This window comes from Blennius ocellaris (assembly GCF_963422515.1).
Source record: "Blennius ocellaris genome assembly, chromosome: 9".
Lineage (NCBI taxonomy): Eukaryota > Metazoa > Chordata > Actinopteri > Blenniiformes > Blenniidae > Blennius > Blennius ocellaris.
In genome coordinates this window covers 2,994,233-3,018,786 of record NC_137658.1, presented here as the reverse complement: position 1 = coordinate 3,018,786, position 24,554 = coordinate 2,994,233, and the positions used below count along the sequence as shown (strand labels likewise).

The following is a 24,554-nucleotide window of genomic DNA, read 5'->3' as shown; positions in this document are numbered from 1 at the left end:
CAAATTTCATTGTAAAGTAAATACAGCCTTCAATAGGAGCCCCTTGAGATTTAGATTAAAAGAGTTTAGTTCTCTCAATTGAACCCGCTCAGTTGAAGGTCAGACTCTTACTGTTGTGTTATTTCAACAATTAAACTCAACTGTAATGAGCTCGAATAAAGTGAACAACACGACATTAAAATGGGACTTTTGATGGCGTTGCTACGGTCTTAAACGTTAATAAGTGTGCGGAGTACAGTGTAATTTTAAAAGAGACAACAGCAAAAGACTTCATATGTTCTGTGTTAAAATTAAAAACAGTGTACTGTGATTCATTTTTATTTATCGGCCGTTTAATATAAGGCTTTGGTAAAATCGTGTTTATCTGCTTTTTAGCCTGAAAACAACAGTATAGTTGGAATCATAGTCTAACTTGTCCTACTTGTATTATTCTGTATTTACATTATTATTATTGGACTCAATTAGTCTTTGTGCTTGTTGGACATTAGAAGAAAATTATAAAAAATGTGCTATATATTCTCATTCTGGTCAGACTGCAATAGTAGAGTTAAACCATTAATCAAAATAACTTGCAGCAGCTTCATTTTCGAACTGAAATCCATAGATCCTTCCATAAAGAGTTGAGTTAACCATTCATATCACCACAACCCTCCTGTACGTCTGTTGCATATGTGAAAATACGCTATAATAATTAGTACCGTTGAACTCTAGCGACGTATTCTAAGTAAAACGATTCATATGAGCTTGAAAAGGCCTTAAAGTTTTTCAGGGTTTTATTGAGCTCTTTGTGCTTTATGGGTTGAAGGAAGCGTCACATTCAGCGCAACTTGTTTTTAACAGTTGTTTTAACGCTGTTTCTGCGGTAAAATGTCTGTTTTGGACGAGACCGGACTTGTGATGTCGATGGTTTTGTTCCCACACCCTCTTATTATAACGCATCAACAGCTCAGTGCAGTGGAGCGCAGGGAAACGGCCTCAACCTGTCTGACAGTTTCTTTTCCAGATGATTCCTCAGGGTTTGTACGGGATGCAGTTTGTTTTGTTTTTTTTTTTAAATTCCTTTTCTCTGGACTTTTGCTGGAAAACTGAGGCACTTTCTCGACCTGCTCACATATACGTGTATGGTTTGATTAAAGAAATGCACAAATAGAGCAGAAAAAACCCCAACTTATTACATAAATACAGTAAAAACTCAATTTAAACTGTTGGTTTATGGTGTTAATATAAAAATGACTGAATCTCCTCAAAAATCCAAGCCTTAATAATTTGTTGATTTTTACTGAATTTCACCTTTTGGTGCGGGTATTTCTCATGGCGGATGTCTTTAAAGTTGGCCTTGACACAATAAAACTTGTGTTTATTTTGCTATGTGCACATGATTCTTTTTTTTTATCCTTTCTTTTGTTTCTTTGCCATTATAAAAATGTTTTATTTGTTTTAATAGCTCCATTGAAATAGATCCAGGCAAATAAACACGAGTTGATGTTTTGTTTGGCTGCATAAAAATTTTTTTTCAGGATAACGTAAAACCTTCTTGTACTAAAATGTTGACACACATATATATATACACATATATGTGTGGTTAAGTTGCAGTTAATAAATGATCTCAGACTTTAAAAGTTCTTCTTTATTCTACTTCATCCTGGAGACCAGATAACATACTTCTTTATTTTGTAACCTTCATAATTAAATATCTCAAATGTCAAACGTTATATTTTACATGTTAGAAAATATCAACGTGCTTCACGCTGCAACTACCTCACTTGGCCATCAGGGGGCAGTGTTGACCAGATAACTGAAAATATTGTCGATTCGTGTCGCTTTAAAAATAAACCAAGAGAAACATGGTTCAGAAAATAATGTGATTTATTTAAATATCTATATTCAAAAGAGAAAAAGTCACAACAGTTGTCTTTTTTTTTCTTCCATCCAAAATAGGATTATTCAATACAACCTCTCCTTCACTGGATTGTTAAAATGGCAAGATTTCCAAAAACACAATTCAGTGTATGGACAGATCTCTCATGTTTTTTCCACAATTACTACAATAAACAGTTTTTTTTTTTTTATGCACAATTTCTAAAAAAAAAAAAAAAATCTTATACGAAAAAAAAAAAGAGAAAACAGTAATGATAAGAAATGTGAATTATACAAGCACCTCTTGTGTTACAGGAGCTCTCTGAACGCGTCGGTTGGACTAATGTGGTAAAGCAACAGGAAACGGGTGGATGTTTTCCTTTCTGACAGCATTTTATGTTCACAGCTTGTTTGTTTCAATACGCCTCAGGCCAAGAAAGAAATGTGGTCTCGTGACGGGAACCCTTTACAGATTACGTCGATGTGATGAAGTCGCCCGCCACCAGCACACGGAGATCACAGCTTTTCTCTCCACCAGCAAACGAACACTCAGTTACGTTGACCCTGAGTTGAGGGGAAACCGAGTTCTCCTTGTTCCGGACAGAGAAGCTACATTAAACTCGAGAGGCGGTCGCCACGGTAACAGACTCTGAACAGAAGGTTTTACAGAAGAAACCCTGAGTTTCTACCGAGCTCCTCCTGGAGCAGACGCCATCAAGTTATCTGAAGACCATCCTCCGTCCACACACACACACACACGTGCACTTTTTTTTTTTTTTTTTTTGCAAATGGTACTTTTCTTTATAATAATGTGCAGAGCGATTAAAAAAAAAAAGTCGCCCTCACACTGAAACAACTTATTTTAGCATTTGATCGAGTGTTGATTTACACGTCGTCACATTTTAAATGACTCCACTGAAAATTGTGTTGATCTTTTTTTGATAGCCTACATCAATTTAAATACTAAAATTAAAATCTAAGTGAGGTGCAATCATAACATACAAGTCTTTTTTTATTATGCTGAATGATGTTTTTACGTTTCATTTGTAGCCGCTTCATTCCTCCTGTTGGACTGCACCTGAATTAAATTCAGATTTCACACCTATTTATCGTTTCTCCCTGGATGCTGCGAGTTTAAGTTAAATGCTACGAGTTAAATGATGCGTCGACTCGCAAAGCAACCGCCTCTCTCTCCTCTGCTTCTACAGCGCCGGGACTTTTACAGCAAAATAACTCGGTTTCCGGTCTGTTGCCATAGTGACTCGTGGTATTTCGGCTCCATCGACGATGGCTTTTTATCGTGGTTGTGCATGACAAGGTGAAAATACTCAGAAAGGGCTGAACTCATTGAGGTCAGCTCTTCGGGAACCAGAAATGCAGAGTCCAGGGAGAGACTCAAGAGTTTGTTGAACCTCCTTCCTGGAAAAAGCCACCCGGAGAGACGAGCGTCTGTGATTAAAGCTCAAAGAAAAGGCACCTCCTCGTCTCGTCGCCAGTGACCAGCGGCCTTCAAACCCTCAGATTGACTCCAAGGCTGGGAACTCCCCTCTTTCCATCTCTCAGTTACCAAAACTCTATAGCGAAGTATTTTGTGACAAAACGTCGTATTCCAGGCGTCTAAGACACAAAACATTTTGACAACCTGAGAGCAGGTGAAGACTGCCTCCACACCGCTTTCAATAGCTTTTTTTTTTGCATTGTTCATTTTTGTGTAGTAATAAAACGTTTATCATCTATAGTGAGACAACAGCTCAGAAAAGTACATCACAGCAACAATTCATCCCTTCAGTATAACAAGATCCCCCCCCAAAACAAAGAATCAAAAAGGTGGTTCAGTCGCGTTCTGGAGGTTAGAGAATCATAGGTTCAAGATTCCACAGCTCCCCAGGCCGTATCCTAGCTGTGGGGATAAAATTAAAATAGATATTTCTTCTTTTTTTCTTATAATTAATTACAAAATTGTGAATCTGATTCAGAGAAACTTGATACAATGAGTGAAACTGAATCAGTAAAGAGCACTAATATATCATTTTATATATGTAAAGCTAAGCAAAATCATATGAAAGAGGCCATTTTTTTTTTTTTTTTTTTTTTTGTCCTATCTACACTGCCTACGTGTAAACCGTGTCGGAGGCTTTCATTAATAGGTGTTGATCTGAACGGAGCAGTTGGTGAAGAGGAGCGTGCAGGACGGCAGCTGCGCGGCCAGCGAGCGCCGCAGGCTGGGAATGGGATCGCCCACATCCGGGGGTTTGTTCTCGTCACTGTTGCTGCCGTCGGCGCCCGCGACCACCTCGCTCTCCTGCTCCTCGTCCCCCCCGTCGCCTCCTCCTCCTCCTCCTCCGCCCTCCCCTTCCGCTGCCGGGAGTCTCAGCCGGGGCTGGAAGACCACGTCCAGGAACTCCAGCTGCCGCAGGCCGCGGAGCATCTTGCAGCTGCGGACTATCTGCAGCTCGCCCAGCGTGCAGGCCCACAGGCACAGGCGCTTCAGGTCCTTCAGGCGCCTGGCGCTCAGCAGGCCCGGCCCCACCTCCTTGCCGCCGAGACTCAGCTCCTCCAGGCCCACCCAGCCCGTTCCCAGGCCGAGGGAGGCCATCTGCAGCTGGTAGCCCTGCCGTCCCGTGTGGCCTATTTCCAGGAACTTGAGTCGAGAGAGGCCCTGGACGCCGCTCAGGTCGTCCTTCGCGGCGCAGGTCCTCAGCCCGCTGGCCGTCACGCGGAAGGCGTCGCGGAGCTCCAGCCGACTGAGCTTTTCCCACGACGTCAGACTCTTCAGGTGCTGGTCTGTGAAAGAGGGCATGTTGTTTAAAACTAACCTCTCAATACTGACGCCCGCGGTGGAGCCGGGCCCTTTCCCTTCGTGACGCCGCCGCTGCTGCTGCTGCGCGCTGGACGTGGGCTCCGCTCGGTCTTGCGAGTCGGGAAGGGGCTGGCTGAAAAAATCCCGGGGGAGCTCGCAACCGCAGAGCTCCAGCACCCGCAGAGTCCGGGGGAGGACCCGGCAGCTGGGCAGGCCCCGCAGGTCGGCGTGCAGGAGGTAGAGCTTGGTCAGGCGGGGGCACTTTGTGGACAAAGCTTTGAGCCAAGACTCGGAGAGAAAGACGCCGCCTCGGGCAGAGAGCAGCAGACCGCGCAAGCGAAGGCACCTCAGTCCACAGCCCAGGTACTGGCGCAGCAGGAGCCAGAGGATGCGAGAGGTCACCTGACACAGCGGGGACAGTGCGGGAAGGACAGCATGGTGGGAGACGTGGGAGCAAAAGAAGAAACGGTTACTCTCAAGTGACTGTCTTTGTGCTCACTTGTCACTCTCTCTGTTGACTTGGTGTCTCTGTCAGCTCGTTTTGGAGCGACACATTATTCTTCAACCCACTTTTGTGTGGTTATTTTGAATCTGATCCTGATTGTTTTGTGTGTTTTGTTTTGTTTTAAAGCTGCCCTGATTCTTGTATTGGTCATTTTAAATACCGCTGTGTTATTATTGTTGCTCTGTCAGGATCAAACTGTGTCTCTTTGGAATAATTTCATGTCTCACAGTGGTCGTTTCCATCTTGTTGTGCTCATGTGTCTTTGTTTGTGATTCATTCAGTCTGTGTTATATTTGTTATTTTGAGTATAATAACCAAGTTAGGGATATTGGTAGAATTGATCTCAGTCATCAATGACATGCGAGAATAAAAAGTGAACAATTTACAAATTGGAAAGGTAAATGGAAAGAAAATAAACAGTCTCACCCCTTTCCACGTAGTCAGGTCGACACTCCTCCATAGTTTTTGGTCTTTAACAAGGCGTTTCCATCTCTTGCACACCCTGAAACCACAAACAACAAAATAAGTTGTGTCCAAACGTAGGACACCTTAAACCCCTACACAAGGTGAGTTCAGTCACAACCCAGGACAACTTGAGTCCCAACACAGGACAACAACACAAGATAACTGAAGTCTCAATAGAGGATAACTTAATGCTTAACACTGGGGCCACAACAAAGAAAAACAGAGCTCTGGTGACTTTTGTTCCACGCTGGCTGGACGAGGTGACGCGCTCTTACCTTCCGGCTCTGACCAGCTCCCGCACGCCCAGGTACGACAGCACGTCTATGAGGATGTTTTCGGGGAAATAATCCAGATTACAGCCTGTAAATTCTTCCATTTTGGAAACTCTCACTCCCGTCGACACGGAAACAATACCGCGACGCACACGAGTTGCGTCCGGATTGTGAGGTACAGAACTAGGACGCCGCCATTTCTCTCTCGACACGGGAAGTCACGTGACGCTTATAAAGGAAGTTGTCTTAGTTTTTTGGGGTATTTTTTTCTATTCTTGCGCCAAGCGATAGTAGCGGTTGAAGCGGTGTCTATTCTTTATAATCAAGGTCGACGGTAATAAACACGGAAACGCACGAAGAAGACCTCTTCCTGTATGAAGATCACGTGACCTCCGGTGCCGAGAGAGAAATGGCGGTGCCCCTCGGTCCGCAGCATTGGTTCGCAGAACGGCACTCTTTTGGGAAAATTTTGTTTTTAATGAAATATTCATTTTAAAGCAGACAATGTCCTATTTCTGTTTATAAATATATTTTTGGCAACATTTTGAAAATTATTTTACCTGTTTAAAACTAACCGGAGAAACTTACGACCATTCCTGCCCACTGCGCACGCGCGGTGTACCGGACAAGATGGCGAGCAGCAATGGCGGCGGTATGGAGGTGGATGGAGCAGGTGAGTCATTTATTACTCATTTATCTGTTATTTCTGATTTTCTAGCTCAGAAACGTGTGCACAATGTCTCCTGTGTTGTATATAAGTTTTGTCGGTGCGGCTTCATGGCGCGACAGCGAGCATGCAGTGGCTTGGCTGATCCCCACGGCAGAGCTGTAAATGTGTTAAAAAATATTAATCTCTGAGCGTTTTAACGGGATTTATCTTGTAATTTCAATCACTTTATGTTTCAAGAGTCATCTAAATCTTCATCTATCAGGGTAGCATGCTATAAGGCCTTGTTATTTATCTGCTATGGCAAATTGAGGCTGGTCCTCCCTGCCTGGGAGATACAGTCACATACAGGTTATTTATGTTTTATTATTGATTATCACTGATCTCAACTAACCATTAGATAAATATTGACTTCATATGACAATTGAAAATGCTGCCTATGTCACGTTTTGACTGAACAGTTCCCCACAAAATGATATAGATGTAATGTTTTGGTCACGCAGGGATTAAAACTGAAAGTAACTGTTTGTTGTTTTATTTCTTTCCTCCTAATTCTCATCAGAGTTTAAGTTTAATTTTCCTATTGATGTATTAACTTAAGGAAAGGATTAATAAAATGAAAAAAAATATATTATTGGCAAAGCAACTTTACATGCAGAGCACATTTTAGCTATGAGACAATTTAAAGTGCTTTAAATTAAAGAAGAACGGAGGCAGAATAATAACGAAAACAATAAATGTGAACAAGACATGGAAATTGTAATAATAATAATAAACGTATGAGCTATTTATACTCATTGTTGGCAGGTTATTTAGTGTAGTTCGACTTTATTTTGTTGCATTATTTGGACACTTGGTGGCAGTAATTGGAAACGAGTTGCCTTTGCAGATGACACAGTTCTCAATTAGCTCTCTTCAATATCCCATTGTCCGATTATTGTCATTAGTACACGAGTGGAGGCGGAGTGACGGGACACAGATCACCAAATCATTTACCAAAATAAAACATTTTCGCTGCTGTTTAATGTTTTCTTTGTGTGAATGTGTGTGTGCAGCCAGCCCCAGCGTCATGGCCTCCGGGGTCACCGGGAGCGTCTCAGTGGCCTTGCACCCTCTGGTCATCCTCAACATATCCGACCACTGGATACGCATCCGCTCGCAGGAGGGTCGGCCCATTCAGGGTGAGCGTTTGCGAGGATAGCCGGCGTCCAGCGGCTGATTGGCGGACGCGCGGCGTCTTTTGACCGTGTCTTTGTGTGTCTCTCGCCGCGCAGTGATCGGAGCGCTGATCGGGAAACAGGAGGGCCGCAACATCGAGGTGATGAACTCCTTCGAGCTGCTGTCTCACACCATCGACGACAAAGTGCACATCGACAAGGATTACTACTACACCAAGGAAGAACAATGTGAGCTTTTGTTTTGAAAGATCTTGTTCTGCAGCTGCGATGCACAATTTGTGATCCGAACCCCGTCCCCTGAGTTGGAAAATGTTAAATTCCTAGACTCCAAAGCGGATCTGCAAAACTGCCACTATTCTTTTTTTTTTTGTAAGCGTCCTGCATGTGTAGTGGAACATTTTGAGGAATTAGAAAACTGATCCAAACTCGTTTTTGTTTTTTAATGAAACAATCTGCGAGTTCTCCAGGTGGGGAAAAAGGTTTGAATCTGCTAATTCACATAAAAACTTTTCAGGTGCCTGAAACGTGTGAAAGATGAGGGTTTCTACTCTCACCAGCAGGTGGCAGTATTGCATCCGCTGTGATGAGAGTTGGTACTGCAGTACTGCACCTCCTCTACTTTGTTCTTCCTCTTATCTTTTAACAATGTGATCCTTTTGATGCTGAAGTGAATGTGAATGCATCAGATCTTCTTCTTTTTTTTTAATAATCTGATTAATCCCATCATGTTTTCATGTGAGTAGTAAATGTAGTTATTATGTGTTGGGTGTTTTTCGCCTTGTGTCTCAGTCAAACAGGTTTTTAAAGAGATGGAGTTTTTGGGCTGGTACACCACAGGCGGTCCTCCCGACCCATCAGACATCCACATTCACAAACAGGTACACACACACACTCACACACACACACACGACTGAACAATAAGCGCCATATATTTCTAACCAACGTCTCTGTCCAGCACATTCCGTCTTAAAATTCCATTTCCTTCTTCCCCCTTCCCGTCAGGTGTGTGAGATCATTGAGAGTCCTCTGTTCCTCAAGCTCAACCCCATGACCAAACACACCGACGTGAGTTCGCCGCCGCGTCGCAGCACGGCCGGACGACTCTGTCCACAACGTGAATAATCGTCTCCTTCTGCGTTGCAGCTCCCCGTTAGCGTTTACGAATCTGTGATTGACATCATCAATGGAGAGGTAGGGCTTTTTACCGCCTCGCCGCCTGTCGTACCGCCGCGGCCCGGTGGAGTGACGCCCGCTCTGTTTGCCCCCCCCCCCCAGGCCACCATGCTGTTTGCAGAACTGACCTACACTCTGGCCACGGAGGAAGCGGAGAGGATCGGCGTCGACCACGTCGCTCGAATGACGGCCACAGGCACAGGGGAAAACTCCACAGGTAGGAACGGGGCCGCCGGACAGGAAGTGACACTGCAACTACATACAGGACTTTTTATTTGTATTTATTTTTTTCACCCGTTTATGCAGATTGTCGAATGTTTCTGCATCAATAATCTTATAACGGATCAAAGTCCTACTCTTATGTCTGGATTCGTTCACAAAACAAAATTGCGGTGGTTTAATTGGATTATTTAGTCCTGACGACGTCTTGGTCTTGCCGTTCCAGTTGCCGAGCACCTCATAGCGCAGCACAGCGCCATCAAGATGCTGCACAGCCGGGTGAAGATCATCCTGGAGTACGTGAAGGCCGTGGAAGCAGGTGAGCCGGCGCGAAAGAATGAAAATAATAAAATCCGGGAGCAGCTGGTTTTTGCTGAGATGCTTCCTCCTCGTCCTCCTCCTCCTCCTCCTCCTCCTCCTCCTCCTCCTCCCGCCGCGTTCCGAGACGCTGCTCAGACATGCCTCTGTAATGACGGATTCCTCCTCTTCTGCCAGGCGAGGTGCCGTTCAACCACGAGATCCTGCGGGAAGCCAACGCTCTGTGCCACAGACTGCCGGTCCTCAGCACCGTCAAGTTCAAGACAGACTTCTACGATGTGAGTGAACACCTTTTTTTTAGAAGTGTAACGAAGAAAAAAAAAAAACATCCGACAGCCGCAAACTTTATGTGAATATGAATTGACACATTAACAGTTTCCACTTCCTGTCAGGGAAACAATTGATAGGGACTGTATAGAATCGAACAGCCCAATAAAAGACCCTGTTTTGCGCCCTGATGCTCTGAAAGTCGACTGAAGCACTGAAATCTACAGACGGGATGAAAATAGTTGGAACGAACTTCCTGCCAGCACCTATGATTGCCTTCACTTTTACCTATTTGCCTCTTCGATCGTCACATTTTAACGTATTTCCTTGTGAATCTCCTTTTGTCTGGATCCGACTCCCATTCATGTCTTCAAATCCGACATGACCCTTGAATATCAGGAGCGATTTGATTTTTATTTATTTATTTATTTTTTGATAAAAAATCAGCTTGTCGCTGGCCGCCGTCCTGCCGGGTCTGTTAACGGCTTGTCGTCTCCCCGCAGCAATGCAACGACGTGGGCCTCATGGCCTACCTGGGCACCATCACCAAGACCTGCAACAGCATGAACCAGTTCATCAACAAGTTCAACGTGCTGTACGACCGGCAGGGCATCGGCCGCAGGATGAGGGGACTCTTCTTCTGAGCCGACGGGAACAAACGAGCACTGCAGTTTTTTCTTTTCCAAACATTTTTTTTTTTTTTTTGTTTCGTTTCAGCCAAAACCTCCAGAATGACAGCAGTCAAGTTAATATATGAAACACCCCCGCCCCCCTCCAAAAAAAAAGAATTCACTGTACATCGAATTTATTTTACCCGGTTTGTTTTATTGTTACATGTTTCTGTCTGTAATAAATGATCTGCTGTTTTTTTTTTTTTTTCAATGGACTTTGATTCTTTTATAACAGACGAGACAAAACAAGTCCTGGGATGAGACGAGATCTCAGAATGTGGCTGTTTAATGATACGAAGCAGTGATTTAGGAAGGTTTCCCACATTTTATCAAACGGCTTCTCGTTGTCTTGAACTTTAAAACGAACAGACAAGTTAATAGACCTAAATTCAACCCACATGGAAAATAGGAAGTTTATTCTAAAGGCTCATATGGAGATTTGTGTGTGTGTGTGTGCTGCAGGTTTACTGTGTGACGGCGTTTGAAGTGGAGCTCCCGCTGCTTGATTGCCTCGGGAGGCTCGTTGTTAACAGAGAAACGTGGCAGGAGGAGGAGAAGGAGGTCGACATAAAGCTCCAGAGACGAGAGGCGTAGAAACAGGAGTCAGCGTTTATTTGCGTATTAAATGTACAGCGGAACTCAACATAACGACCCCCTTTACTCGTTTACAAGTCTGGGTTTTTTGGGGGGGGGGGGTTTTACCTGCCATGTGGCGCTGGGAAAGTGTCTTTAGATCTTTTTGCACCTTGTAAAGTTAACCCCCCCCCCCCAAAAAAAAACCAAGTCAAAATCACAGACTAGTCAACTTTTATTCCTCCAGAATGATTAAATGTGTAGATTGAGGATGATGAAGGAAGAACATCAACTTGTTGGTTTGATGTGTTCAAGTCAAAGTTTGTTTCTGCTTCTTGATTGGTGGTGAGGTGGAGGGGGGGGTCTCACTCCTCGTCCTCTGCAGGCTCGTCCGCCGCGTCGGCCGGCTGCGGGTACTGGAAGCGCGCGGGGTCGTACAGCTCGTCGCGGGGGTCGTAGGGCAGAGGGTGGTAGTAGTACGGGTAAGGGTAGAGCGCCACCTTCTTCTCCAGGGGTGCGACGGGAGGCTCGGGCTCCTCCACCGCCTCCTCCTTCTCCTCCACCTTCATCGGAGGCGCTGGCGGCGGCGGCGGCGGCGGGGGGCCCGCCACCACCATCACCTTGCCCTTGACGGAGCGCGGCGGGTGGTCGATCAGGCAGTCGGGGTCCCAGTAGGGGTCGCAGTCGTACTCCATGCCCTTGAAGGTGCGGACGGGAGCCGGCGCCGCCTTCTTCACCAGCACCGGAGGCGGCACGGACTTCCTGAGGAAGACGGGCGGAGGAGGAGGGGGCGCCGACTTCACCGGAGGGGGAGGGGGAGGCGCGGACTTGACCGGGGGAGGCGGGGGAGGCTGGGGCTGGGCCGCGGGGGCGGGGCCGGCCTTCTGCGGGGAGCAGTGGGGGTGGTAGCGGGGGTCGCAGAGCACGGGAACCGCCCCGCTGGGCAGGTACACGATGTGGGGCTTGCAGAGCGGGTCCTTGCGGTTGCACAGGAAGAGGACGTCGGCCTGGGCGATGGAGGGGGCGGCGGGGAGAGGAGGCGGGGTGGCGGGGGCGTCCGTGGCCCTGGGGACGCCCTTCATGGGAGGGGGAGGGGGCACGGGCTTGCACTTCTTGTCGGTGACTGGGTCACACATGATCATGGGGACGCCCAGCTTGCTCTGGAAGTAGGAGGCGTTGGGGCCGTAGGTCTGCTCCAGGTACCGCATCTGCTGGTAGATCATCCGCAGCTTGTCGATCTCGTAGAGCTGAGAGGCAGGAAAGAAAGAAAAATATAAAAGCACTCTGCAGGGAAGCTTCACGACATTTAAAGTCTTTAAGAAAAAAAAAACCACTTGGTTCCAGAAAATGAGGATTGAAGCAGAGAGGCGAAGAGATTTTTAACTCGTTTCTTAATGAAGGAGCAGTAAAACAGAAGTGTTTCAACTGGAGCAGAAGAACCGATGAAATGAAGCACTTTACAATGTCACAGTCAACCATTCACTGCTATACGGGGGAATCAAACTTGCAACCTTCCAAATAGGTCTGGCTTCATAAGCAGTGATAATACAGATACATGTCGCACATAGAAATGAGGGATGAAAATACTTGAAATGTCTTCATCATGTATTCCTGTTAGAATGTGAAGAGACGCTTGTATTTGAAGAAGGTTTAATAAACTTTTGGATTTTTTTTCCCCTGGGTTTTCGCAAAACAAAATGACAAAGCTGAAGTGACTCATTCTTCTTTCAGGTGTGAAAAAGCAAAAGTCAATGCAAAGATAAGTGTGACAGTCAGTCTGGAACTCGGGCCTCCTGTTGCCCCACGCCTGGGTTCCGGACCCACGACGACTCACCCCCTCCGTGTGTCCGATGCTGCTGTAGTAGCGGTAGTAGGCCTGGAAGTCCGGGTTTGCTCGGTACCATTTGGGGTCCAGGTTGCGCTTCGGCCTGGAGTGAGTCAGGAAGTCGTGGGCCGTCGCCGAGTCGATGCTGAGGTGACTCACGGGGACCATCTCTGTTTGGAGGAGGAAGAGGAGGATGAGGAGGAAGCTCAGAGCTGCACACTCTTCAACTTTAACTCAGAAAAGCGTCAACGCTTACCCTCCTGCTTCATGGAGTTCAGCAGAGACTTGGCGTCCAGCAGACCTGCAAGAGACGAAGACACGCCGGTTTGGTTTTTTAGCATTTTTTTTTCAGCAGAACTGGAGGAGATTTTGAACTCTGGAGGCGGAGAACTGACCCTGGAGACACAGGAAGCAGCAGAGAGCCGCCAGCGACGAAGACCTCATCCTGAAGCACTGAGGTCAAGACCAGGAGAACAAATATACAAATAAAATAGTGTTTCGAAGAAAAATGTTGAATCTCTTTCTTTCTGTCAGAGGGCCGAATTGTATTTTGCTGTTAAACTGTAAATTAAGCTTTTTGTATTTAAATGAATGGATTTGATTTTCAGAACTTAAAGGTGGGATTGCAGTGAAACGCGGGTTGATTAAGTATTTTTTTTACACTAAATATCACAACAATATTCCAGTAGTGGAAGTAATGAATAACCAGAGGAGCCAAAAGTACTTTTACTTAAGTAGAAATGTAGATATGTGTTTATTAAAAAAGGAAACGCACACATCTTTAAGCACCATGTTGTAATCGTGCAAGTAAACATTTAGTATTAAAATTAATAATCAAAACATTTGATCTGCGTGCTTACAGACAATACGTCTACATTCTAAACCTGATAATATTTGGTAAATTGTTAATTTGTCCTTTTTTATTTTAAAACTAAGAGTTGTGACATTTACAGAAACAGATGAATAAATAAATGGATTTAAGTAAATTCCTCTTTACTTTTGCACTTTGAGTAAAAAACATTAACTCGTTTTATTTCATTTCTAGTAATATTTTAACTCTCTATTGAAATATTTGGAAATGGAGCATAACTCAGGTGTTTATTAAGAAGGATGGAGGACCCACTTCTTTTTTTGAGTCAATGTATTCTATTCTATTCTATTCTATTCTATTCTATATGGTACAATTCCAAATTAAGAATAAATCTCTATTTCGGATCAGGTTTTCTGTAATTGTTTATCAAAAATGTTAGTTTTTTTAAAGAATAAAACAAAACTGTGACCATAAAGAAGTGAACATAAGAGGTTATTTGCATCAAAAAAAAAAAAAGTGTCACTAAAAAGTAAATTTTTTTTTCCTAAGCCAAAGAAAAATCAACAAAAAAAAAGAAAAGAAGCCGTATCTGAGTCACTTACCTGGCTGAGGATCCCTCCTTCTCAGGACCGTCCGGGCCGGGCCAGATAAATACTGCACCCCTGCGTCCTGGTAACCCTGCCTGCCACCCAATGGGAGCCCCCGGTCTCCTCCTCCCTCCTCATCACGCTGACTGTGGGGCCCCGGGCGCCTATTAGGGATGGAAAAGCTCCTGGACGTGAGCAGGCGAGGCCGTAAAGAGCTCACACTTCAAATGGAAACTCCCCATGAGGCCTGGAAGGGGGAGCATCACCTGCTGGGCCTCGCTGGCTGCTGAGGGGGGGAAAAATGCTGCCGACTACCACAAATAAAAGCCCGTAAAAACAAAAAAGATCAGGAGATGACAAACCCTCACGGCCACAAACACAGTGTGTCGGTTCCTCAAGGTGCTTATTTCAGCCTGGAGGACACCTGCTTTACGCTGTGTCTTTTATTTGGTCAGAGTCTGTTCATCATTAAAACTGAGCAGCTTCAACTGGAGCTTTACATGTATTTATTTTTTATGTTTTTATAACTCTAAACAGGCGCATCTCATTTGTTGTTTCCAGAAGAGAAGATTGCACGTCCCTGTGATCAGGGTGTTGAAATAACTTCTAAATAATAATCATATTTTCAGAGTTTCCAGGCTCCTCTCATATGGAACCGGATCCCAGTTTCATTCTGGCCAGTTTCTACTTTGCAGGTTGATTTAATAAATGCTTATAGTTAAATCCGGTTTGGGCTAATCTGGTCATTTTCCAGTGAAGCTGCTGTAGGTTTATCCTGCTGGGAGGCCGACACTGAGCTTCTTTCACACAGAAACAATCCAAAACATTCCAGCAGCATCTTTTTTCTCTCTCCATGTAAAATAATCCCGATTGCATTTTTACCTAAATTCTTCCCCCAAAAATAGTACAATGCAACCAAATTGCTCTTTATCAATCTTCAAATATCAGCATTGATGCAATGTGACACACATTTCTCTCTTCTTCCTTTTTTGGGGTTTAACTGCATCCATAGAGTTGCATTACCACCATCTGCTCATTCTATCTACATTGTTTGAATTGTGTTCATTTTGTCGTTCTACATACATATGTTAAACTCTATAGAGTCTACATCTACATTGTTTCTCCTCCCTGATGACTGTTTCCCTCTTTTATCACCTGCTTTTTGATTTACAAGTGTGTCCTGGCAGCAGTACATAAAACAAAATTAGTGTCAAAATAACACAAAAATGTTCTTAAAATAAATAAATAAATAGAGACAAGTACATGAAATACAACAAAAAGTACAGTCAGAGTAAAAGCATATGATGAACTATAAGACACCAAATAGTTAAAAATAAACTAGCTAAAGCAAGAACAAGGCACATTTTTGTGTTAGTTAGTTTCCAGGTGTTGTAAAACAAACTTTTCCTCGCTGATGACGTTTCCCCATCTTCTTCTACTTCTTCACTTCGGTTCAACAGTAGTGAAATCGCACTACCGCCACCTGCTGGTTGCAGCGAGTAGAGGAAGAAAAGGGAAGAAAGACAGAATCTATCGATCTATATATCGATCTATCCATCTATCCTGCAGGATCTCCGAGTAAAGCTGAAGGTCTCTGGTCCATCGCGTCTCCAGCGAGTCGATTTATGACGATATCTTGTGTTGTTCTCCGTCTTCTTTCTCTTCCTCCAACCAGAAAGTCTCCAGCATCAGATCCTCCGGATCAGTGCTGCCACCTGCTGGTGTGTGCGTGTCATGGAAATCAGATCTCTAATTTAACGGCATTTTCATGACATGAAAGTTTTATATATTACAGCCTGTGCAAGAAAAAAACTAAATATAGAAATGTCACTGTTAAATGACTTACCGTTACAGAATGTCTTAATCTCTTTGCACCACAAAAACCGGAAATGCAATCTTGTTTTATTGGTGGTGTATTTAATCATTTAGAAAAAGCTAAAGCGCTTGTTCTTAAAGTGCATCTTATTCACACTGGTACCAGGTAATGGCAGAACCATTTGAACCAGGTGTCAAATTACTCCCAAGTTAGTTTTACAGTTCATGTCAACGAAAGTGAATTTAATTTAGACTTTTCTCTCGCACATCTGCGTTTGGCTCATTTGGTTGAAACCAGGTTTTGACGAGTGACGCTGGCGGGAAACAGACGTTTCTTTATAGCAGGTTTTGTTCCAAACCAGGCTCGTCTCACTTCAGCACTCGGGAGTCAAAGTCTGAAGCATCAGTTTATTTTCTTTTTTACCGGCGAACAATACAAGCAATGTACAACACTACGTCATCTGCAAAGTCTAAAAATGTGCAGAAATATTAGAAACAAGCATTTTCAACGAGTCCAAGATTCTGCTCGGGTAACACTGGAGCCGTGGAGGAGGAGGCGGTCGGTCCACGCCGGAGGAATTCCCAGAGCAGGAAGAGTCAAAAGGCCTCAGACCGAAGTCCGACTGCCACAACGCCGTTCCAAGCGGGAGGAAGGAAGGACGTTCGTTCACACGAAGGTGATGCGGCTGCGCGCCTGGTTCACCTGCCACACGTTCAGCTCCTCGTACTCCTCCAGCGCCTCCTGGAACTGCGCCGGCGTGAAGCCGCGGGTGACGCAGCGCTGCTCCGCCTCCGCCATGCGCACCACGCCGCCTGCCCCGCCGCGGCCGCCCACGCCCTCCGTGGCCAGCTCCCGCACCAGGGAGAAGATGACGTCGGCCGGACGCTGCGTCCTGCCGGGGAGGAGAGGAAGAAACGCTTAAAAAAAAAAAAAAATCTCACTGAGGGAAGTGGGAAATTCCCACTTCGATGTCCAAGGATTACTATTGCAACAACACATCAGGAAATTCGTGGGAAATTCCCAGTTCCTAGTTGATTCAGCTGTGATGTGTTTTTTTTGAAGTGCTTTCAAAATAAAAGTCGAGTTTGCTCATCGCTTGCCACAATCGCTCTTCCTCCAGTTCGCTGGGCGACAAACAGGAAGTCGTGCGTTGGAACTGACCGTGTGCCGCTGGTCTTGTCGGCCTGCAGCGAGTCCTTGGACATCTCCATCAGCCTCATGGCCTCGTTCACGTCCTCCTTCTCCACCGTGTCCATCAGGCGCAGTCGAGCCTGCGGCGTCACAGCGGAGTCACAGTAGAGTCAGTGCTCGCGTCCCACGATTTCGCCCGAAAAAACAAAAAAAACAAAAACAAAGTCCCGGCTCCTCAAGCGGCTCCGTTGGCTTTCCCGGCTGCGCTGTGCCGGCACTGTCAGACCGAGACAAGTGCAATGCCTTCTGGGACGGCTGGCGATTGCCCAAGTCTCCGCCTCTCAACACCAGCCAGTCTCTCGGCGGGTCTCTGAAGCCGCCGCTGTTGCCGTCGCCGTCCAGGGCCATGGTCAGTTTTGCATGGGTTTGCACAGCGGCTCTGAAGGCACACAGGCTGACTGCCCACCCTGCAAAGCTGGCCAGGACCAGGAGAACTCTTCTCCGCCCTCTGGTGGACGGTGGACGCTCCTGGGTGGGTGCAGGGTGGGGACAAGCACCATCCGTCTGCCTGAAAGTGCTGGTTTTGCAGTAGGAGAGCAAGTTCTACCTGCACAAACAGCACTTTTGACAACCGGAGGCAGAAACGACCACAAAAAAAAAAAAAAAAGATCCAGCGTGGACGAACCATTTCCACCGGCTCCGGGAGGAAGACGCTTCTTGTCCAGCGTGAGAAAGAAGTGCTCACACTGCGGTAGGCCAGGTTATCGTCACTACCTGCACTGTAAGCACTTTATCACACACTGAACTTCTGGCGATCGAAACCAATTCAATCCATTTCACACCAAAACAAGCTTAAATTTCACTTAACTTACTACAAATGACACAAGAGGTGAAAATGCCGTTTTGCTTATAAATACATTTGCAAAAATCCTGAGTTTATGGATGCGAAAAGCTTCATTTCTCAACTTTGTGCATTTTTAAATAAATGTGCTGATGAGCGATGACGGTACAAAAAAAAGCGACATCACATCAAATCAGAGGGTTTTTCTCAAACAAATCATAACTTTATATAAATAAGTTTCACGGTTCGCAAGTGTGTGTGTGTGTGGGGGGCCTGCGGGACTCACCAGGGCGGTGGAGAGGCGGAGGATGGAGAGCAGGGTGCGGGCGGAGGTGAAGGTGGTGTCCTTGCTGACCCGAGCCTCCTTCCTCATCTCCACGTACGCCGCCGTGATGTAATCGGCCAGCGACTCCGGCACCACGGGCTGCCGCTTCTTACAAACGGCGATGTAGCGCCTGCGGGGAGACGAGGTCAGCGGGACGAGGGGACACACGAGAGACGGCGCTACGCCACGCCACACCGACCCCCCCCTCACCTCATGAGCTTCATGTGAATGGGGGTGAAGTGCGAGGGCGGCTGGCGGAGGTGCTGGTGGACGTAGGTTATGTGCTGCGCCAGCCGCAGGTCGGCGTCGGGGTCGGGTTTGTCCTGGATGAGCCACAGCAGGTCGAAGCGGGAAAGCAGCGCCGCCGGCAGCTGGATGTTCTGCTCGATGCTCTTGCGCGGGTTGTAGCGGCCGTAGGCGGGGTTCGCCGCCGCCAGGATGGAGCAGCGGGCGTTCAGGGAGGTCATGATGCCCGCCTGGATGCGAGAAGGGGGCGGAGTTAAGTCACGGCACACGGCCGCCCGGGTGGGACGGGCGTCGGCGGCGGGGCTTTTACCTTGGCGATGGAGATGGTCTGCTGCTCCATCACCTCGTGGATGGCCGTGCGGTCGGCGTCGGCCATCTTGTCGAACTCGTCGATGCAGCAGATTCCCTGGTCGGCCAGCACCAGGGCGCCGCCCTCCAGGGTCATCTCCCCGGTGAGGGGGTCCCGCATCACGGCTGCCGTCAGGCCGACGCCCGACGAGCCGCGGCCGGTGGTGTACTGGCCTGAGCAGCCAATCAGAGCAGAGGAGAGTCAGAGTGGGTTCCACTTCATTTTACACTCAAGAGTTCAAAAACTCTTTAATCAAGCATCCAAGAGAAGAATTAACATTTTATTCCTCGAGAAGCAACTTTTTAGACTTTTTAAAATGTTTACTTGTAGTTTTGCACACGAATTGTTCACCAAACGTCACAACATCAGTAAACCAAACTTTTTCGTTGACGCAAACTCATCATTTTTCTCCGTACACACATGGATTAAAGCTTAATTTCATTAGGCTGCGATTAAAAGAAAGTCACGTCTCATTATCGGTATAAAGCCGAGGAGCCACAGTGAAGAATTCAGCTCCAACATCAGACTCACTTCGAGGAGCCAGGCGGTCGATGTAGGACAGCAGCTGGGACTTGGCCACTCCGGGGTCTCCCATCAGGCAGATGTTGATGTTTCCTTGAGGGAAAAACCATATTAAAAGACATAAAATAACTGGTGTGCTCAGTCAGATCACGGAATATGAATCTGGTTCCAAATCGAAGCGTCGTGGGAAATAATCTTATTTAAAAATCAAGTCTCACCTCTGATCTTCATGCCTTTGGGGGCCTGCTGCACGCCACCGACCAGCAGCAGGAGCAGAGCCTTCTTCACGTCTTCGTGTCCGTAGATCTCCGGCGCGATGGATCCAGCCAGCTTATCATAAAATCCCTCATCTGGAACCAAGAAGAAGAGCATTCAGAGGCTGAAATGCAGCAGCAGCAGCATCCGCGGCGTGGCGCCGACGCCCACCTGTGAAGCCGCGCAGCTCCTCCTCGCTCAGCTCCTCGTTCCCCAGCTCGTCGTCCTCCGTCTTGTTCATGAGCGTGATGCTGTGGCTCTCCAGGTACGTCTCGGACAGGAGCCCCTGGAAGCACAGCGGCGGGGAGGCTGAGAGGCGGAGCCTTGGGAGGTGTGTGTGTGAGGAGGGGGGGGGGGGACCTTACCTGCACGGCCTGGCTGTATCCGGTGCGCATCAGAGGGAGGAAGACGCCCGTGATGGCCACGTGGTCTCCGGGCTGGGCCAGCCGGGTGTTTTCTCCACGGGCGTACACCGTCATGCTCCGGGGAATGTTTCCAACGGGAACCTGGTCGCTCTGCCGGACGACAAAACACGGCAGGTTAAAAAAAAAAAAATTATTAAAAGTTCCACAAGCACGAATGGACATCTTTAAACGTTTTACTATGACAGTAGCTGGGTTTATTTTGATTATATGGTTTAAAAAGAGAGAAGAGAGAAGCTCATGTTACAGATATAAACCAGTCAATGTAGTTAAACTAAATAACAAAAACAACCTACTAGAGGTGACCGATTGGCCTCAAGTTTCTAAAATGAAACATGGAAACTCCACCTGGAGCCTTTATTGTGTAGAAAGAGTCTTTATACGTGTTGCATCATTACGTCTGCTGCACAGCAGAGCAGTGTCAGTGACTCAGTGTCAGTGCTTCCAGGTCTGTGTGCAGTTTGCATGTTTTCCTCCATGATGACCGGCGGAGACGCTCACATGCTCCTGAATCCGCAGCTCCTGGAACTTCACGAACTTGGAGCCTCTGGTCTGCAGGTACAGCCGCCCTCCGGACTTGTTGGTCACACACTCTTGGCTGGGGCACATGATGAGGGGCATGAAGGTGGGAGACTGGATCTGAAGGGACGAGAGATGTCCGATTAATAAAAAAAAAATAATAATCTGAATGCTTCAGCCGAATCTGTGGGAAGAATTCGACTTTTCCGAACTCGGAGTAAAATCAAATCTCACCGGTTGGTAGGTCTCCGCTCCACACTGGTCACACGTGTACGTGGCCACGGCCATCATGGGTTTGACCTCGGTGGCCCGGGTCACGATGCCGCGGACGGCCACCAGGTGGCCGATGCTGTCTGCGCGGACGTCTCGCACCACCCGGGGCTTGGAGGTGGTGGGAGCCCTGAAGTACAGCTCGCTGTGGACCGAGGGGGTCAAAAACAAAAAGTGTAAGCCTCCTTCTCCAACGCTTCGAATGAAGTCATGTGACCGAAACTCACAATCTCCTCATGAGTTCCGGCGGGTACTGGTTCCTGGGGTCTCGGGTGTCGGCGGGGTCGCGGCCCCTCTGCTCCATCATCAGCCGGTGCTCAATGTACACGTCCAGGGAATCTTTGGCCACGACCTTCGCAGGGGAAATAAAAAAGCCGAGTTAGTTTACGGCGGCCTTCACGAATCGGCCTGACGTTACGTGACGTGGTGTGATGTGGGCGGAGCCACGTACGTCTCGCTCCCTGTACTCCGGCAGCAGCTCGTGGACGGCGTCGGCGAACAGCCCCGTGTAGCGTTTGGCGTTCTCACTGATGCTCTCCACCAGCTCGGGGTCTTCCTCTGCCACGTCGTCCAGGTCCACGGAGAGGGACACCTGCTCCCGGTGGGCCAACGCCACCTACAGGGCAAGACGGAGAACCAATAACCACCTGCCTTGTGCAGAGATGCAGAGTTACACCTCTGAAAGATTACGTTGTGGATCAATAGACTACTACTCAAACAGAAAAAATAAAAATCACATTCAGAAAACAATAATTCATAAAGACAACCCGGAGCGCTTCATGAAAACCATGTTATACAACCAGAGGCCAGAATCAGAGCGACAATCGCTTTAAAAATCAACGTTTCAACAGTTTGATTCATTTCAGACGTTCTAATGTAAAGTAATTTGGTGAAAATCCTCCAACCATGTCCTATTCAGCTCTTAACTTCATTATGCAATGTTTAGTATGACCAGATCTCATCCACAGAATAAAAATATCTAAACTTCAGAGTCGACTTAATGACCGAAGCAGGTAAAATTAAATCAAAACTCCTCCCCCCCCACTACTTACAAGTTGAGCTCCATATTTGAACACCTTCTTGCCGTTGTCATCTTCTGTGTAAAACTCCTGCAGGAACCTTTTGCATTTTTCTGCAACAAAAAGCACAAATAAAATCAAAAACACATATAGAGTGCATTAATAAAAACACTGGGTGCAGTGAAAGCAATAGACTGAAGGAATCCTGGGAGGTTCAGGGTGTTTGGTGAAGTTTGCAGGAGGATCTGGGGTGTAAACAGCAGCAGTGGGCCTTCACAGGGATCCAGTCCTGCTCGACCCCCCCTTTGTTGAGTAACATGGCATCCTGTAATCTCGATGAGTCACTATTGCCTCCAGTCAGACACCAAATTGCCCCCGGTGAGCAGCAGGAAGCTCATCCTGCCCACTTTCACCTCCTGACACAGATTTTCTAAAAAACAAAAATCCCCCAACCAGCAGCGTGGAGCTTTCAGGGCAACAAAAGGTAAACAACAACAACAGGCGCGCAGCTCAGGGTCCATTTTTTTGGGAGGAAGGGAGAAAAAAAAAAAAAAAAACATCCTCCACTTCTCGTAAGAATCTCAAATACTTCCAGATTTTAGCCTCTTCCCAGCGGGGAATAAACTCCCCCGGGGTCGAGAAGTGCACTTACTTGGAGGCGACGGCGGGAAATCCGCAGCTTTTTATTCCCCTCTTCGAGGATGTTATTGTAAACAAAGCAGCACATGGCTTTGTGCCCCGTCACTCCAGTATCCCTCCGCTTCCCCCTCCCCCTTCCCTCCCTGCTCCGCGCGCTAAACTAGACCCATCTTCTAAACGGAGGGCACGTACAGCCTCACGCACCTGCGCACTAAAAAACGCACAAGGTGTGCAAACGTGAACGTTTTACGAATATCGAACGACCAAATGACTCGCAGTAAATGCGCAAAAGGAGCTTTCGTTCATGTTTAGTGGAACTCGGATGAAGGGGCTGAAGTTCGACTCCAGCTCGTAGTTCAGGGAGATTTTAAAGAGAAACGTAGAACTGAATTTTTTTTCACATTAATTTGCACCCTGGGTCGCTAAACAAAGCGCGTAACACGGTTATAAAGAACATTGACAAAAACAATATTTTAATGCATAAACGCAATATTTATTTTTTTTTTACTCCAGAGTGACATTAAAGCAGGTGAATGCAAAGGAAATCTAATTTTCTGGGGAATAAAAGACATTCATGGTGAAACGTTATATATTGTCATTTATCCTGTGGTAACCACGACACAGTTTGACTATCAGAAACAGTATGTTTTTATTGGATAACTAAAAAAAAGAAAAAAGATAATTGTTTCCCTTAAGTGACGACTGAGAAGCCAACTTCAGCTCCGTCAAACAAGTTAACGTCCGACACGGCGATAACAAAACTTACATTTTAAACACGATATAAACGACTTAACACCATTAAAACTTCAGTATAAAACCATATCGGAGCTCTTTAACGCCGCCGTTTCGCCTCAATAGCTACAAACTTAACACTGCGTTACGTGACTTGACGCTAGCACCGCGGTTAGCCACCTTATGCTAACAACAGCTTTGTTTTACAGCAGATTAAAAACACAAAAAAGACGGGAACGCGAAGTCAAATTGGGCCAAAAGTAAGCAACAAGTGTGTAAAGGGATGTCACGGTACGTGGGAAGGTTATCGGGGCATTTTAAATTAACGCGTACAAAAGTACGTGCGTGTGTGTGTAGTGGGGGGGGGGGGGGGGGGGGGGGGGGGCAACATCCAACCACCTTCAACATAATTGTTAACTTGAACAATTTCAAAACGGCCCATAGGAATTAAACTATAACTTTGAAAGCTGCTTCCTCGTGCCGTTGGTCCAAGACTCGAGACGAGCCACCGTGAAAACTCAACTTTTCTTACGGGACATGTGCTTCCAGCTCCTTTGTTTGAAAGTCTTTCCGGGTCACCAGTGGCGAACGTCACGTTCTTCCACACTAAATACTGAAATTGTGAACCCAGCACTGCATTTAACTGCAGGAAATAGACAATACTGCAGCGTCTGCAGCTCAAAAACGTGCACAACTAACCGCAATCCGTTTTAATTGTCTACACAAAGTCACAGAATTTGATTATTTAGGACGGACGATTCACTACAAGCTGCACCTTTTTGTAACTTTAGCCCAGAAATCACTCCCATGTTAAGCACCCGGTCTCGTCGATTTGCGTCTATAAATGAAGGGAATGCGTGCAGATTGAGAGCAAAAGAGTTGAGACGACCTGTTGCTGTATATGCGAGTCGCTGTCAATGACAGGACGTTACCTTTCTCTGCAGCGTAATCCTTACGAGCCATGGCCGCGCGCGCTCAGCTCCACTCCGACAACTCGGCTGCACAAACCTTCGCGCGGCAGAAAAACCCCCAAAAAGCGGCTTAAATGATGAGTTTCTCGTCAGTTTGTGAAAGTCAGCGGTGGCGTGCGTTCATTCAAGCCGCCGCCGCGCGAAGAAATGGCGCGAGTCTGACGTACCCGACAGCCAATAGCGGCTTTTCTCTCGGCGGCGAGGGGCGAGGCTTCGGTCGTGGCGCGAAAACCGCGGGCGGATTGTGCCCCACGTGACCAGGACAACTTCCGCCTTGTTTGTCAGGAAAGGCGCGAAAAGAAATGATTG

At 46.7% G+C, this 24,554-nt stretch overlaps 4 protein-coding genes across 4 annotated transcripts; 1 reads left to right on the top strand and 3 right to left on the bottom strand.

Moving 5' to 3' along the window:
* Nucleotides 1-1,810: 1,810 nt before the first annotated feature.
* On the bottom strand, nucleotides 1,811-6,134 carry LOC308134391 (uncharacterized protein). The gene is made up of 3 exons (XM_080502104.1): nucleotides 5,903-6,134; nucleotides 5,589-5,664; nucleotides 1,811-5,059 (listed from the first exon to the last, which is right to left on the bottom strand). Exons 1-3 carry the CDS (start codon nucleotides 6,001-6,003, stop codon nucleotides 3,998-4,000), a joined length of 1,239 nt encoding a protein of 412 aa, XP_080358230.1. The 5' UTR covers nucleotides 6,004-6,134; the 3' UTR covers nucleotides 1,811-3,997.
* Nucleotides 6,135-6,496: 362 nt separating this feature from the next.
* cops6 (COP9 signalosome subunit 6) lies at nucleotides 6,497-10,600 on the top strand. Its single transcript, XM_080502829.1, has 10 exons — nucleotides 6,497-6,572; nucleotides 7,622-7,747; nucleotides 7,841-7,972; nucleotides 8,534-8,622; nucleotides 8,747-8,809; nucleotides 8,888-8,935; nucleotides 9,020-9,134; nucleotides 9,363-9,455; nucleotides 9,632-9,732; nucleotides 10,225-10,600. Exons 1-10 carry the CDS (start codon nucleotides 6,530-6,532, stop codon nucleotides 10,363-10,365), a joined length of 951 nt encoding a protein of 316 aa, XP_080358955.1. The 5' UTR covers nucleotides 6,497-6,529; the 3' UTR covers nucleotides 10,366-10,600.
* Nucleotides 10,601-11,149: 549 nt separating this feature from the next.
* and4 (actinodin4) lies at nucleotides 11,150-13,234 on the bottom strand (the record flags this gene model as incomplete). The annotated part of the gene is made up of 4 exons (XM_080502390.1): nucleotides 11,150-12,212; nucleotides 12,800-12,960; nucleotides 13,047-13,091; nucleotides 13,186-13,234. The coding sequence occupies 4 exons, from the start codon at nucleotides 13,232-13,234 to the stop codon at nucleotides 11,331-11,333; spliced, it is 1,137 nt and encodes a 378-aa protein (XP_080358516.1). The 3' UTR covers nucleotides 11,150-11,330.
* A 3,201-nt stretch (nucleotides 13,235-16,435) lies between these two features.
* Nucleotides 16,436-24,334, bottom strand: mcm7 (minichromosome maintenance complex component 7). Its single transcript, XM_080502686.1, has 15 exons — nucleotides 24,207-24,334; nucleotides 21,937-22,016; nucleotides 21,336-21,500; nucleotides 21,112-21,236; nucleotides 20,849-21,029; nucleotides 20,597-20,734; nucleotides 20,039-20,188; nucleotides 19,845-19,959; nucleotides 19,637-19,768; nucleotides 19,428-19,511; nucleotides 18,858-19,069; nucleotides 18,512-18,777; nucleotides 18,263-18,431; nucleotides 17,166-17,275; nucleotides 16,436-16,896 (listed from the first exon to the last, which is right to left on the bottom strand). The coding sequence occupies exons 1-15, from the start codon at nucleotides 24,235-24,237 to the stop codon at nucleotides 16,671-16,673; spliced, it is 2,184 nt and encodes a 727-aa protein (XP_080358812.1). The 5' UTR covers nucleotides 24,238-24,334; the 3' UTR covers nucleotides 16,436-16,670.
* Between the last annotated feature and the right edge of the window lie 220 nt (nucleotides 24,335-24,554).

What these genes read in the sequence shown, in the direction of transcription:
- LOC308134391 (XM_080502104.1), bottom strand. Translation starts at nt 6,003, where the DNA reads ATGGAAGAATTTACAGGCTGTAATCTGGATTATTTCCCCGAAAACATC. An exon ending in GAGCTGGTCAGAGCCGGAAG is followed by an intron (nt 5,665 to 5,902) that starts GTAAGAGCGCGT and finishes TTGTGGTTTCAG; the next exon opens with GGTGTGCAAGAGATGGAAAC. An exon ending in ACCTGACTACGTGGAAAGGG is followed by an intron (nt 5,060 to 5,588) that starts GTGAGACTGTTT and finishes CCGCTGTGTCAG; the next exon opens with GTGACCTCTCGCATCCTCTG.
- cops6 (XM_080502829.1), top strand. Translation starts at nt 6,530, where the DNA reads ATGGCGAGCAGCAATGGCGGCGGTATGGAGGTGGATGGAGCAG. An exon ending in TATGGAGGTGGATGGAGCAG is followed by an intron (nt 6,573 to 7,621) that starts GTGAGTCATTTA and finishes GTGTGTGTGCAG; the next exon opens with CCAGCCCCAGCGTCATGGCC. An exon ending in CCATGACCAAACACACCGAC is followed by an intron (nt 8,810 to 8,887) that starts GTGAGTTCGCCG and finishes TCTGCGTTGCAG; the next exon opens with CTCCCCGTTAGCGTTTACGA.
- mcm7 (XM_080502686.1), bottom strand. Translation starts at nt 24,237, where the DNA reads ATGGCTCGTAAGGATTACGCTGCAGAGAAAG. An exon ending in GGATTACGCTGCAGAGAAAG is followed by an intron (nt 22,017 to 24,206) that starts GTAACGTCCTGT and finishes TTTTTGTTGCAG; the next exon opens with AAAAATGCAAAAGGTTCCTG. An exon ending in GAGCGGAGACCTACCAACCG is followed by an intron (nt 20,735 to 20,848) that starts GTGAGATTTGAT and finishes TCGTCCCTTCAG; the next exon opens with ATCCAGTCTCCCACCTTCAT.